This window comes from Octodon degus, unplaced genomic scaffold, assembly GCF_000260255.1.
Source record: "Octodon degus isolate 3935 unplaced genomic scaffold, OctDeg1.0 scaffold00114, whole genome shotgun sequence".
Classification (NCBI taxonomy): Eukaryota; Metazoa; Chordata; class Mammalia; order Rodentia; family Octodontidae; genus Octodon; species Octodon degus.
Window position 1 is genome coordinate 3689502 of NW_004524690.1, and position 13078 is coordinate 3702579.

The window sequence follows — 13078 nt, forward strand, 5'->3', positions numbered from 1 at the left end:
GCACACATATATCCCTATGATATGATGTTTTCAGATCCTCTGGGAAAATTCCCAGTAGAGGAATAGCTGGTTTAAAGGGGATTTCCAGTCCAACTTTTCTAAGGAGTCTCCATACTGATTTCCATAACGGTTGCACCAGTCTGCATTCCCACCAGCAGTGGAGAAGGATTCCTTTTTCCCCACAGCCTCTCCAACATGTGTTGATGGGTGATTTCTTTATGATAGCCATTCTTTCTGGGGTGAGATGATGTCTCAATGTTGTTTTAATTTGCATTTTGCGGATTGCTAGTGATGTGGAGCATTTTTTCGTATATTTACTCGCTTCTTTAATTTCATCCTCTGAGAAGCGTGATCCCCATTTCTGGATTGGGTCTTTAAAGTTTGGGGCCCAAGTGAAACATATTAAATTTAATAAAGACTTTAATTTCCCTAAAGTCTATCCTAAAATCTATGCTAAGCCAAACCTCTGACAGTATACAATGCCAAGAATCAAAGCTGTTTTGTTACTCTTTAAGAAGATACCAAGTACTCCTTATTTTCTGTTTTGTTTTTCTTTATTTGTTTGTTTTTCTATATTTAGAACAGGGTCTACAAGGTCTACAGGGTCTCACTACCCAAATCAGATTTGTAGTAATCCTCCTGTTTTCAGCCTCCCAAGTGCTGGGATTACAGGTGCACGCCACCACGCCCAGTCTCAATAGCGGTCACAGCACACCCTCAGGATGATAGGGCCGGCACAGCATGCCTAGGATCCAACCCTGCCCACTGCGCTATGCCTAAGCAGGCGCTTTAGTCCGCTGAACTGTTAGGCTGGCCTCTTGGTTTGTTTTTATAAATGGGGTTCAGTTAAAGTTTTAGAAATTTACATTATTTGAGTGTGCAGTAAGACAAATATTCAAGCCATATTAAACAGCCTGTTTTCTGCTTCTTGCTTTTCAGATCAATTAAGGAACAGCTACCAGATTGGTTATGATGGCTCTCTTAGAATAATCTACGCCAGTGGTCTGGATTCACACTACCAAACAGAGCCCCATGTTCTGGCTGGTACAGCGAATCCAACGGTGGCCAAAAGAAACATGACTCTTCCTGGTGAGAATGGTCAGAATTTGGTGGAATGGAGATTCCGGAAAGAACAAGCTCAAGGAAAGGTCAATGTGTTTGGTCGAAAGCTTAGGGTAAGTTAATGGTTGGTGAGCAGAGAAGGCTGTCTAGCTCCCTGTGTCCCTTAGGGCAGGCCTCGTCTCCTGTCACCATCACCTGCCTCCGAGCATGAGTGTGCCACCTGCAAGGCGAAGGTGGCATGCTACCCACAGAAAGAGAGAAAGCACCCACAGCCTGTTCAGAGTGTTCATAGTAAGAATCAGCTATTTTAGAAACAGCTGAATAATTAAAGATAAATACTTCCCTAGAGAATTAGGGAATTACATAAAATACAATCCCAATTAGCCTGGAAATCAATTGTTTCTTGTTTCACTAAGGTTATTTTAATAATCTTCGGCTTTTTCTTTACTTGCTGGGTTAAGGGCGATGGCCTCTTAGTGGAAATCATGATGATTAAGAGTCGCCTGGCCATCAAAAGCTGAGTTCCTCCTCAGCTTCTCAATACTTTACACTGCATTTGGGATGCACATCAAGACCACCAGTGTCAGAACCTAGCTGCTGCCTCTCTGTTGATGGAGAACCCCAACTTACATGACTTTTATAGGAAATGTGTTATTTCTCATTATCCTAGTGTAATTGAGCTTTGCAAAATGTTCTCTGCATGTATTTGTTAGGTCTTTTTTGTTGTTGTTGCCTTACATTATGGACCAAATATGTCTAGGAGGCAAGCTGTGATTTATGATGCTATTTGGCAAAGACAACATAGATTAAACACTGAAACATAGGTTGCAAGAAATCACCTTCAGCCACAATAAACAAAACCTGATTCATTCTTTATATTAGCAAACAAATTTTAGTCTATCAGATAAATGTACATAATTCTTCCTAACATTACTTCCCTTGCCATTTAAAAAAATTACTTAAAATCAAGGAGTGAGAACAAAACATGGAATTTACCATTAATGTCCTCTTTTCTGCACTAGAAATGGCTAAATTATTACCCTAACAGATCCACATTATTTACTTTGCCAATCCTTCAGGGTAAGAAACAGCAAGTACAAATTGCTTCTGGCTACTTCCAAGAAATAGAAATAATGTAAAAAAAGAAAAAGAATCAGCAGGTCCAACACAGACTATCCAGCTTACAGGTTATATTGCGATGCCACCTCAACTTTAGGAGGGGGTCTGGCACCCTAAATGTATGGTCTCTGCAGCTGACAACCATTGTTCCTACCTCATCCATTGCCAGGCGGTGGCTCCAGGATACCCTGGTTCCACACCTCCCTGGACCCGCTTTGACAGGCTACAACAAGAGGCTAGAGAGAGGGCAGGTCAGAGGATTGAGAAGGGAACACACAGGACACTAGAAGGACAAGTGGGACTAGGGTCAAAGGTAAAGCAAAGGGCGGAAGTGCAAGCCCCAGGCTTCTTTCTCATCACTGACAGGAGGTCATGCTGTATCACCAGAGTGAACTCCAGCCACCTGCCTCGTCCTCTCCTGAACCTCAGAAGCAATGGCAGCTTCGTCTTCCCTAGCTGCTGCCGCTCCCTGCCTCTTTGCTGGGTCTGCTTCCCTGGCCCTTCTGAAGTGAAAGCTGTTCACAGGCTTTATTCTTCCCATCCCTGAAGCAAGGGTACTGTGCTCACACACAAGCATGGACACACGGTCATACCCAGTCTCAGACACAGGCCTTCCTTAGGACACAAAGGCACTGCTCATACCTATGCTCTCACTGTATATACCAAAGCCAGAGTGCTTAACTAGAGGTCAGGAAATACAGGTCAGGCCCCACATTTATTATGGGAAAATCATAACATCTCTGAATCTTTGTTTCCTTGTGTATATCATGGTATCTATGCTATGGGATAAATTATATGTTACCTTGGTATATCAAAACATTGTGATATATATGATATCCATAACTGTATTACTACACTGGCTCTTTTTTATGCAACCATTACAAGAATCAAATAAAACAGTGTGACGGTGCTTTGAAAATAAAAGGCAAGGCTATACATTCTTTAGCCTTAACCCAGAGACTTTCAGCCACTCAGGCAGACATTGGGTGTTTGTACCCACACAACAGATGCCTAGAGAAGAGCTCGTCAGTGTGCTGGGAAGGAAAACACCAGAAAAGAGGAGGAGTGGGGAAACAGCTGTGCAGAAGCTGGCCACATGATATATTTCTTGCTGTTCTTTGAGACAAGTTATGTGTCAGTGTACCCCTAGTCCTTATAACACTAGTTTCAAATAAAAAAAAAATTAGGCATAAAAGAAATTAGGGACAGTAGAGGAAAAGAGAGAACTCAGTCTGAAGCCTAATTCTAAACAAAGAAAATCTTTCTTCAGGGAAGAGGAGACTCTTGCACACAGGCATGGGTGTTCGTTTCTTCCTTTCTAAATAGCAGAACCACAATGCCTCAGCAAGACAGTGCAGAAAATACACTGTTTTAAATGGCCTGTGCAGTGATACCGAATGGAGATTTCCAGCTGATACCTTTGATTGTTCTCCTAGAGACAATGCCAAGATCACAAGGGAAGGTTTCTTTCAAGATAAGATTGGATGTGCCGGCTCTGACTGCTAATTTCATTCCTCTGTGGACTCCAGGAGAGGAATCGTAGGGAGAAAGTAAGCTGTGAAAGGCTGATTGGAGGACTGAGGCAGTTGTCTGCCGGTACAGGGAAGAGAACAGGCAGGTCGGCCAGTGGCCGTGCATGACCTGAATCAGCCAGAAGAGCCATTTGTGTGCCTTCTTTTCTGAGACCAAAGGCATCTCCTCTCCTGCTTCTCATTGTTTCCTAGAAGAAACTTCTTTTCATTTTCAAGTTTTTGACCTAAATTTAGCTATGTGCCTGACACTTGGTAGACTTAACTATGTTTCCAGTAAATGAAACAATGAGGAAAGCAGATCCTCCTAAGGCAAGTGTGTGTGCAGGAGCTTGATGCTGTAAATGAAGCTAATGCTAGATTTCATAGGTACAGTATGAAAATAGATGAAGATACGAAAGTGTGCACACAAGAGTAAAAGGTAGATAGACAAGAATTAGATTAAAAAGTTTGTATTAAGAATTTAGTAATATGAAATGCATTTTTATGAAACACATTAAGGGAAAAGAAGATAAACATAGGAAATAACAGGTACATAAAATCCTGATAGATATGTAGGAAATAATAGTAGAATAAAGCTAAATCTATAACTTAATAGCTAAAATTACAAATAAGTAATGTTTGTATAGTAATTTATTTATTGTATAGTATTTATCTTTGTCTTATAATCATTAGAAAATAGTCCTAATTTTTATTAGGGATTTTATGGACCTTAGAAGTAACCATCAGTTACCAAGGCAATTGCTGTAGTGTTCTAGTAGTAAAGTGTATCCCTCAACCTACCTAGAATTCAGTTGCTTAAAGAAGGAATCATACCAGGTCCACCCACGACAACGTCCGCCCGCCGTGGGAAAGCCTGGGCGGCTGCAAGCTCCCAGCCCGTCTGGCGCTGCAGCGAGCTCCAATTCGAAGAACTTTGACTTGTGTTAAGCACAACAATAAAAGTAAATATGCCACGATAAAAAAAAAAAGAAGAAGGAGGAATCATTTACAAGAACTTCTCCAAATCTGAGACCTACCAGGGTGCTTGACGGCATACATACGCATGATAGCACATTTCAGTCTTACTGTGCCGTCACTCTGGGGTGATATTTGACCGGAGCGGCTCAGTCTGGGGTGGACTTGCACATGCAGCAGCACCGTGACGGGTGCAGGGGCACAGAACATCTATGACAAGCTGGGGCTCCCACAGGGACACAAGAGAAGCTTGATACCGTCACCAGACATTCTGGTGACACCACCAGCCCCCTTCACTCCCCTCCTTAACATTTTGGATGAATGAGTAACTGTGTGGGAATGGCACCTCTCTTTGAGAAAACTGTTTGATGTCATTATAATTCCATTTTTTGAGCATTCAGAGGGAAAATTATTACTGCCCCCTACCCAATAGCAAAGGCACACTGTGATTATATTTACAGTGATGCAGGTGTGATCTTTGAAAACAGAGATTGTTCATGCTTAAAAGAAATACAGCACAACACAAAAGAATTAATGGTGATCTGCTATCCATATACAGCATTTTGATTCAATTTTTGATGGTTGGACACATATATTTGGTGCATATATACATATATATATATATATATATATATAGTACTAATGATCTAAGATTTTTCATCTTTAGATTCATCTTAAATTGTAATTTAAGATTTTTTAGAAAGAATGGGGCACAGAATAATACTGGTACTTTACTACTATAAAACAAAAAAACTGAGAAACTTACCATGATTTCTAAAAGGTGTGGAGAAGCAGCCAGTGTCTTAGAACTTGTCACTTGACTGCCACACTTCACTTACAATACCAAAGAAGAAACTCTGAGCTTATCTGGGAGGGATTTGAAAAGGGGAAGTCTGTTAGTATCTCTTGAAATTTTACATGTTGAATAACAGCACTGGCATCCGGAAATAATAACAGTGGCTAAAAGTTTGGCTTGTATTAGAAATGTGGGAAAACACATTCCCAAAACAAATTTACTGCTTCAGTTTCAGGATATACAAATGGCATTGTATGCATAAAATATTTGTCTAGATAAAAAAAAGAATCAAAGCATCCATCCCACTATTTTGCCTCACAATGTTCCCAGCTGGTTCTAAATAGTGACGTGCTTGGTACAGACACAATGGCAACAGTGATGTCAGTTTTGATCTGAAGGTTTGTCATCGTGCAGCTGTAGTCACAAACCAAAGCATCGAATCAGAAGTCAGCAGCAAGATAGAGGTAGTGAAAAGATGGGGCTCCAGACCCTTGTGCCCTTCTGCACGAACCAGTCTTACCAGATCTGCAGTCCAGATTTCCATTACTCTAACCAGCAGGAATACTGACCAGACAAAAGAGAATAAGGAAAGCAGGACAAATGGCAATACAAATAAAAATCAAATGCAAGAGCAGATGGGGCAGGCACAGGGGCAGCACTGAGAGCTACACGACCAGTGTTGCATAGTTTATTCCTACTCTGGCACAGCTCAATGAAGGAAAAAGAGGACAAACTTGAACACTTGAGGGGATTTACTTTAAAACACAATCTGAGGAACCCAAGTGCCTTAATACAACCATTCAAATATGCAGAGCCTCTTGCCTTCGAAATTTTGTTTTTATTAATACATGTTACATTAATACAATGGTCATATACAGTGTGTCCATTTGCACACATAATGATCATCCTTGTGTAGATTTGATTGGTACAAGTACGTGACACATCATCTCTCTCTTTTCATTCCCCTCCCCTTTCCTTCTCCCCTCCCTCCATCTCTTTGTTCTCTTCCTATTTGCAAACAGTCCATCTCCCTCTGTCCTATTATCTCTGTGTTATTTTTCTTTTCTTTGCAGTTTGGGTTTCTCATACAAGAGAAATTGTACAATATTTAAGCTTATGCATTTATTTATTTCACTTAACATTATGGCCTCAAGGTACCTCCATTTTTCTACAAATGACTCAAGTTTATCTTTCCTTATGAAAAAGTAGTACTCTGTATATATTGGCACCTGATTCCACCAGTTATCAAGTTAATTTGATATTGATTCTTTCCATGGACTTTAAAAAAGTTACTTGCAGAGGAATGGTATGAGAAAAACATTCCTCTGTGGCTCCATAATCTTCTTGATCAGAAAATTTGGAGCACAACTGAATTACATGTTGTTACAGTACAGGTTCTCCTATGTCCCGAGTCTTCACTGACCTTGAAAGGCTAAGGCCATAATGTTGGCTGACCTCACAGCCCTTCTTTTATCCAATTTTGATCTACTAACTTAGGTTGTGAACCCTCCAGAAGAGAAGCTTATTATTAACCTGCAATATATGCAGTTCAGTTTACCCCATCTGTCTAGATATCAAACATCTTTGACATATCATGGAACAGGCATTTTCCATCAAATATTGATATGTTGGACTTTAAGTCCTTACAGAATATGAAGGAAAAATAATTTTATAAAAGTAGAAATAAGCATTAATATATTTTTACAAAGAAATTTAGAAATCTAATCATATACAGAATCATAACAGGACAGAAAAACAAAATTGGAAAAAATGGAGGTAGAGTTTCTGCAAATGGGAAGGAGACCAAGAAATGGAAGAGGGGGTTGAAAAACGAATTGATATAGTATGTACATGTACTAACTCCCCAGAGTAAATGTAATCACTGTGTACTATAAGCACTGTGTGCTAATCAAAGTGAAAGCAAAAATCTAAAAAGAAAGAAAATATACTGTAACAGTAGCTAGTAGCTTCTTCAAAGTATGTGAAACATTCAGCAACTGAAACCCATATAGTTTCACAAAGTTCATATGAAACACAGCAACTAATATTCAGACATTTCCGCATGGGAAAATGGCAGCTCAAGAAGTCATCAGCCAGCCGGTCCAGATCCAATAGAATTTGAGAGACAAAGCCCAAGGGATCTAACCTGACCTCTTTATTTATAAAAAGCCAAAGCAGACATAGAGGGATAAAAAGCCCACAGGCAGGCTGATCCTAAGCCCTGACAGGTTTGAAAATCAGGCTTTTTGTTTCCAGGTTTCTCACCCAAGACAGTCTTTGTCTCTGTCTCCCTGTCCCTGTCTCTGTCTCCCTTCCCATGCACCATACCTGCTCTAATACACAAGCTTCTGCTGTGATACAGTGTTGTACCAGGGCTCTGCCCTCTCATTTTTTGTAAGTTGAGCCTTTGAAGTTTTTTCTGCCCAACATTGTGTATTTTTAACTTGTTACATTTCCATGGACTTCAAAGTACTCCCCTTGAACAACTAACTAGAAAAATTTAAGTTTAAGGACTATTTTTATATGTGATGTGTTTATTGTCAATTATACAATGCAAAAATTAGTTCACCCTGGATTTACACAAATGTTCATATTGTATCTGTATATACACATACAATTACATATAAATTCAAATAAACAGTAAAATGTGTGTATGGGTGTGTGTGTGTGTGTGTGTGTGTGTGTATGTGTATGTGTATAAAACAGATTTTTATCTTAGTCTTTTGCTGCAGTAGTATACCTGAGACTGGGTAATTTATAAAGGAAAAAGGTTTATTTTGGCTCATGGTTTTGAAAGGCTAAGTCATGATGCTAGCTAGCATTTGCTCTGCTTCTAGTGAGAGCATTGAGGCAGAAAGTGGAAAGGCAAGTGGACACATTTGATAGGAAACACAAGAGCTAACATAGTTTATAAGAACCTGCTGTCAGAAAAGTGAATCTAGCCTAATGAGAAATAATTCAGTCTCTTTAAACATCCCTCTTAAAGGCTTCACCTTGCAATACCACTACGTGGGCAACCAAATTTCAATGAGTTTTGACAGGGACAAACTACCTGCGAACTATGGCACATACATATAAACCAATCAGCTGAAACTATGAGTTTTAAAGCTGTAGTTAAGAGATGGTCATGTAAAATTAAGGCTTTCCATTTACTGATCCCACCAATTAATGAGCATTGTCATATTCACAAGCCACATCCTCACAAAAGTGCTGTAGAGAAGACAGAAAAATGCCTAGGTCATGGTGTCTTCCCCTCAGGATTCACAGCCTACAAACACCACATAGTAGTTGTAAAGTGGAACGGAGTCAGGACCTCATTCCCACTGCGGAAATAAGTGCTGGTTTGTGTATGCTTTGAGTTATCAACAGGAAGCCCAGACTCAGTCAGGGATTCTGGCCATGACACACAGCCACACAGAGTCCCTATTAGAGCAACTTGGTGCTAGATTTCTAAATTAAGTTTGGTGTTCAGACCATGGAGCTATGATAGTGAGACTCTGAAGTCCCTGCCAGTGAACCAGATGTTATCAAAAGCCAACAGCATTCTAAGATGTCGTGACTTTTCAGCAGTGGGCCAAAAGCAGTGATCATGTTTGTAACCTCCTGCTATTTAAACTTATTAATAATTTACAGTAATGTGGGTTCCAGCTTCTACTTAACTTTTTCTAAGGGTTACAGTCACATTTACCACTGTGTTTTATTTAATGTAACTATGATTAATTTTTAAGCAATTATTTTCCAGTGTCTTTTTGAGGGAGGAGCTTTGAGTAATTCACATAGGTGTCATGTTTATCACCCTCGGATCTTCTGAAGAAGAAAAAGTTTTAAAGCCAGGACATTTTGGAATTTTTCTTATCAGTTGCTTTAGTTTTTAAAATTTAATTTAAAAGGTTGTGAGCAAATTCCAGCTTGTCTTTCTGTTTAATCAAGCCTTTTTTAAAAACAGTTAAACTACTGCCTTGTGCTTATACCCAAGAAGTTGGTAAATTAATTTACTGACAGAGAATAAATCATCATAAATGGTGTTTAAACAATGCTGGGGGCTCAGAAGAGTAATCAGTCTCTTCTACTGGAATAATATGATTTATTTTATCATCTCATTTGTGTGGTAACAGGTTAATGGCAGAAACCTCCTTTCAGTGGACTTTGATAGAACAACAAAGACAGAAAAGATCTATGATGACCATCGTAAATTTCTACTAAGGATCGCCTATGACACATCAGGACACCCAACTCTCTGGCTGCCAAGCAGCAAGCTGATGGCCGTCAATGTCACCTATTCATCCACAGGTCAAATTGCCAGCATTCAGCGTGGAACTACAAGTGAAAAAGTAGATTATGATGGACAGGGGAGAATTGTATCCCGAGTCTTTGCTGATGGTAAAACATGGAGTTACACATACTTAGAAAAGGTATGCCTGCACCCTGAGGTTGGAACTAGGAAAGAGATGATTAGCATTCTTCAGCTATCACCTTGAGCACTGCGAGAAGAAAAACTGCAGCATATGACAGGGTTCCATTCATTATTCTAAGTATCAATATGGCAGTCACAGTGAAAGCAATGATGAATTTCTGCATTAGCAAAGTAGATTCTCCTTAGTTAAGTTCTACTATCTGAGACCGTTTTAAGTGATTTATGCTGTAAACAAACAAGCAATAACACTATCTACCTGCCAGGCTTACACACTGACAACATCCGCAAATTAGACCTTGAGCTGGTAAGTCATTTGTAAATAATTTCTGTGCCAGCACTTTCATTTAAGAAGGAGCCTCACATTAGCACAGTTAAAGCTGTCAGTTTTTGTTGTTCCTGGCAGAGCTTCAACATAGCCAGAAAAAGGATGCAGGTCCTATTTATGCATATTAACCCCAAGAGGCTATTTTCTTAGAAAGCCACACTTGCAGATACTTTGTGGTCTCTTTCCATTTTTCTATCTATAGTAGACTTTTTCTCATTCTGAAGAATATACACAATACCAGAAGCAGAGTGTCAGAGTTAGTTACACAGGTATAAAGTGCTAAGCTGTATGACGTTTGCTTGGGGTATTTTAGGGTATTGACTGAGGTCAAAAGGGAAATGAAACGAAAGGAAAGAAAGATCTCCCTGAATTTTTGTCTGATGAAATATAATCCACCAAAGGGCATATTCATGAGATGTTTCGTTTCTCTTTGAGACAAACATTTAGCATGAGAAAATGATTTCAGTTTTGTTTTTTTGTTTTTTTTTTAATTTTAATTTTTTTTATTTATTTGAGAGAGAGAGAGAGATATACATTTTATTTTCCTATCAGGTTAACACACCACAGTCTTTGATGACAGCTGTCTGCTTATTGGGTCTCTCTCATTTTTGCCCCATGGTAGGCACTAGTCAGGTGATGCTTGCTGTACATTTGAGTATCTACAATACAGAACCTCCTTCTAGCTCCTGAGGTACTGGTTGGGCAGATCTGGTCTTCAGAGATTGAGTCCCATCCGATGAGGCTTTCCCATCATGCTCTGGGAGGTATCAGTCACATAAGTGATATTATCGTTGGAATTCTGTGGGTTCCTCTCAATCTTATCAATTCCAATCAGGTTCCTGAGGAACTTCTCCTTCAGTCCTCCATCACCTGATTAATAAATTCTCTCTGTCGCCACTCCTTTCTTGTCACACCCACATCACAGAGCAAGATCCAGGCACCACAGGTCAGGTTGCTGACAAGGACGAATAGCATTTTGAGAAAGTGGAGTCTCAGGGGAGTGGGTTTGGAACCAAGTAGCCATATTTTAGGGAAAAAGTTTAGAAACAGCAATGGGATGTGACAAAAGAATATAAACAGTAAAGGGAAGCACAGAAATAAGTAAAATAGGACATGAACATTTGATGCAAAATCTAAGAGGACAAAATTTTGATTTGGGGGGAGAATTAATAAAATAAAACTCTGGTGGCTTTGAATACCACAAAGGGTGAGAGGACAAACAGCATCCCAAGTGAAGGCAATGGGGGCCAGGGAGATGGATCAGTAGAACAAGCGCTTGCCTGGCAAGCACAAGGGCCTGAGTTCAATCCCTGGTTCTGCCCAAAACAAACAAACAAAAACCATTAAACCAAGTGAAAGCAATGGCAGCTAAAACATAGCTTAGATGACAAATACAAACATGTTTACAACTTGGTAGCTACATGTTTGGGAACTTGGATAAAACAGGTGCACGATGGAATAATATTACTGGGAAAGTTTGATATACTCTTAAGAAAATAATTTTCTACCCAGAATCTAGCCATCTTTGAAATTGAAATATGATTTTAAAGTTATTTCAAATTTTTTTCTTTCATTGCTTTTAACTGTAAGTAGAAACTACTGTTAGTTTCTCTGTTCCTATGTTTTTATCCTCCCAACTAAATCTAGAGTATGGTACATATGTATAGCATTGGTGATTGTCATGGAAGCCTTTAGGTTAGTGTGAGAAGATCAAAGATGTTTGGTTACATTTAAATCCTATGAAGAAAAAGGAAAAAAAAATAAATCCTATGAAGATATTTTGGGCTCTATCAAGAGGAAGTATTTCTTAAACATTGCTGAAAACCTAAGATGATGTCTCTGGTGGTCATGAATAGAAACACCATCAGATTCTGGTAAATTAACAGGCCAAACTAGCAAGCACAAAGAAAGAAATGAATCACACACACACACACACACACAGACCACACACCACACATCACACATCACACTACATTGTCAGATCAAAGTAAGACCTTTTCTTGATTATCAGCATAACTTCCTGGATACTTCAAATATTCTATAACACCCACTTTCATTATAACAGTATAATACACATATTTATTTTTAAAATTAATTTTATTGAGAAACAAATAGCATTGAGACAGTTTCAAAACAGGTTAGTAAGAGAGTTACAATACTTAATACATTGCATATCATTGTCTTCATAGTAGTTATTCATAGTACAAGATGCAGACATGATATCCTGTCCAAACACTATTAGTATAAATCTTTCTTCTCATTGAATTAAGAGAAAGTAGATGTATATCTATACTATTTTGTATATACAGATACAAAATGGTCCTTCATTTATATCCCTTTTGTTTAGTTTTGTCAGAGATGGGAAATACACATATATAATAAAGATACAATGCAAACTTTTTTCATTACAGTGTTTCCATTTTGGAAAGCAATCTTGGATAAAATAATTTCAGAATAACTTAGTAAAGTGTTTTAAACATTACAAATAAGATATAGATTTGAGGATAACATTTTGCAATACCACTGTCCAATTCCTATTATTTTGTTTAATTAAAGTTTGTGCCCCGCCCCCGCCCGCGCTGCGCCTCGGCCCCCTGCGCTCGGGTGCGAGTGGAGCTGCAGGTGCGCAGGCCGAAACTGCGGACCCGCGACCAAGGGTCCGAGGCGGTGAACTCTTCAAGTCTGCAGAAAAAAATGGCCTCCAATAAAACTACATTGCAAAAAATGGGAAAGAAACAAAATGGAAAAAGTAAAAAAGTTGAGGAAGCAGAACCTGAAGAGTTTGTGGTAGAGAAAGTACTGGACCGACGTGAAGTGAATGGGAAGGTGGAGTATTTTCTGAAGTGGAAGGGATTTACAGATGCTGACAATACATG

General features: G+C 39.1%; 1 protein-coding gene across 3 annotated transcripts in view; it reads left to right on the plus strand.

Annotated features, from left to right (window-relative positions):
* Positions 1 to 13078, plus strand: part of Tenm3 (teneurin transmembrane protein 3) — a 224670-nt gene that overhangs the window by 199315 nt on the left and 12277 nt on the right. For all 3 annotated transcript variants that reach the window (XM_012516586.2, XM_023699614.1, XM_023699615.1), the window contains exons 22-23: positions 940 to 1175; positions 9579 to 9875. In XM_012516586.2, the coding sequence (XP_012372040.1) occupies positions 940 to 1175; positions 9579 to 9875 (533 nt within the window). The remainder of the gene's footprint in view (positions 1 to 939; positions 1176 to 9578; positions 9876 to 13078) is intronic.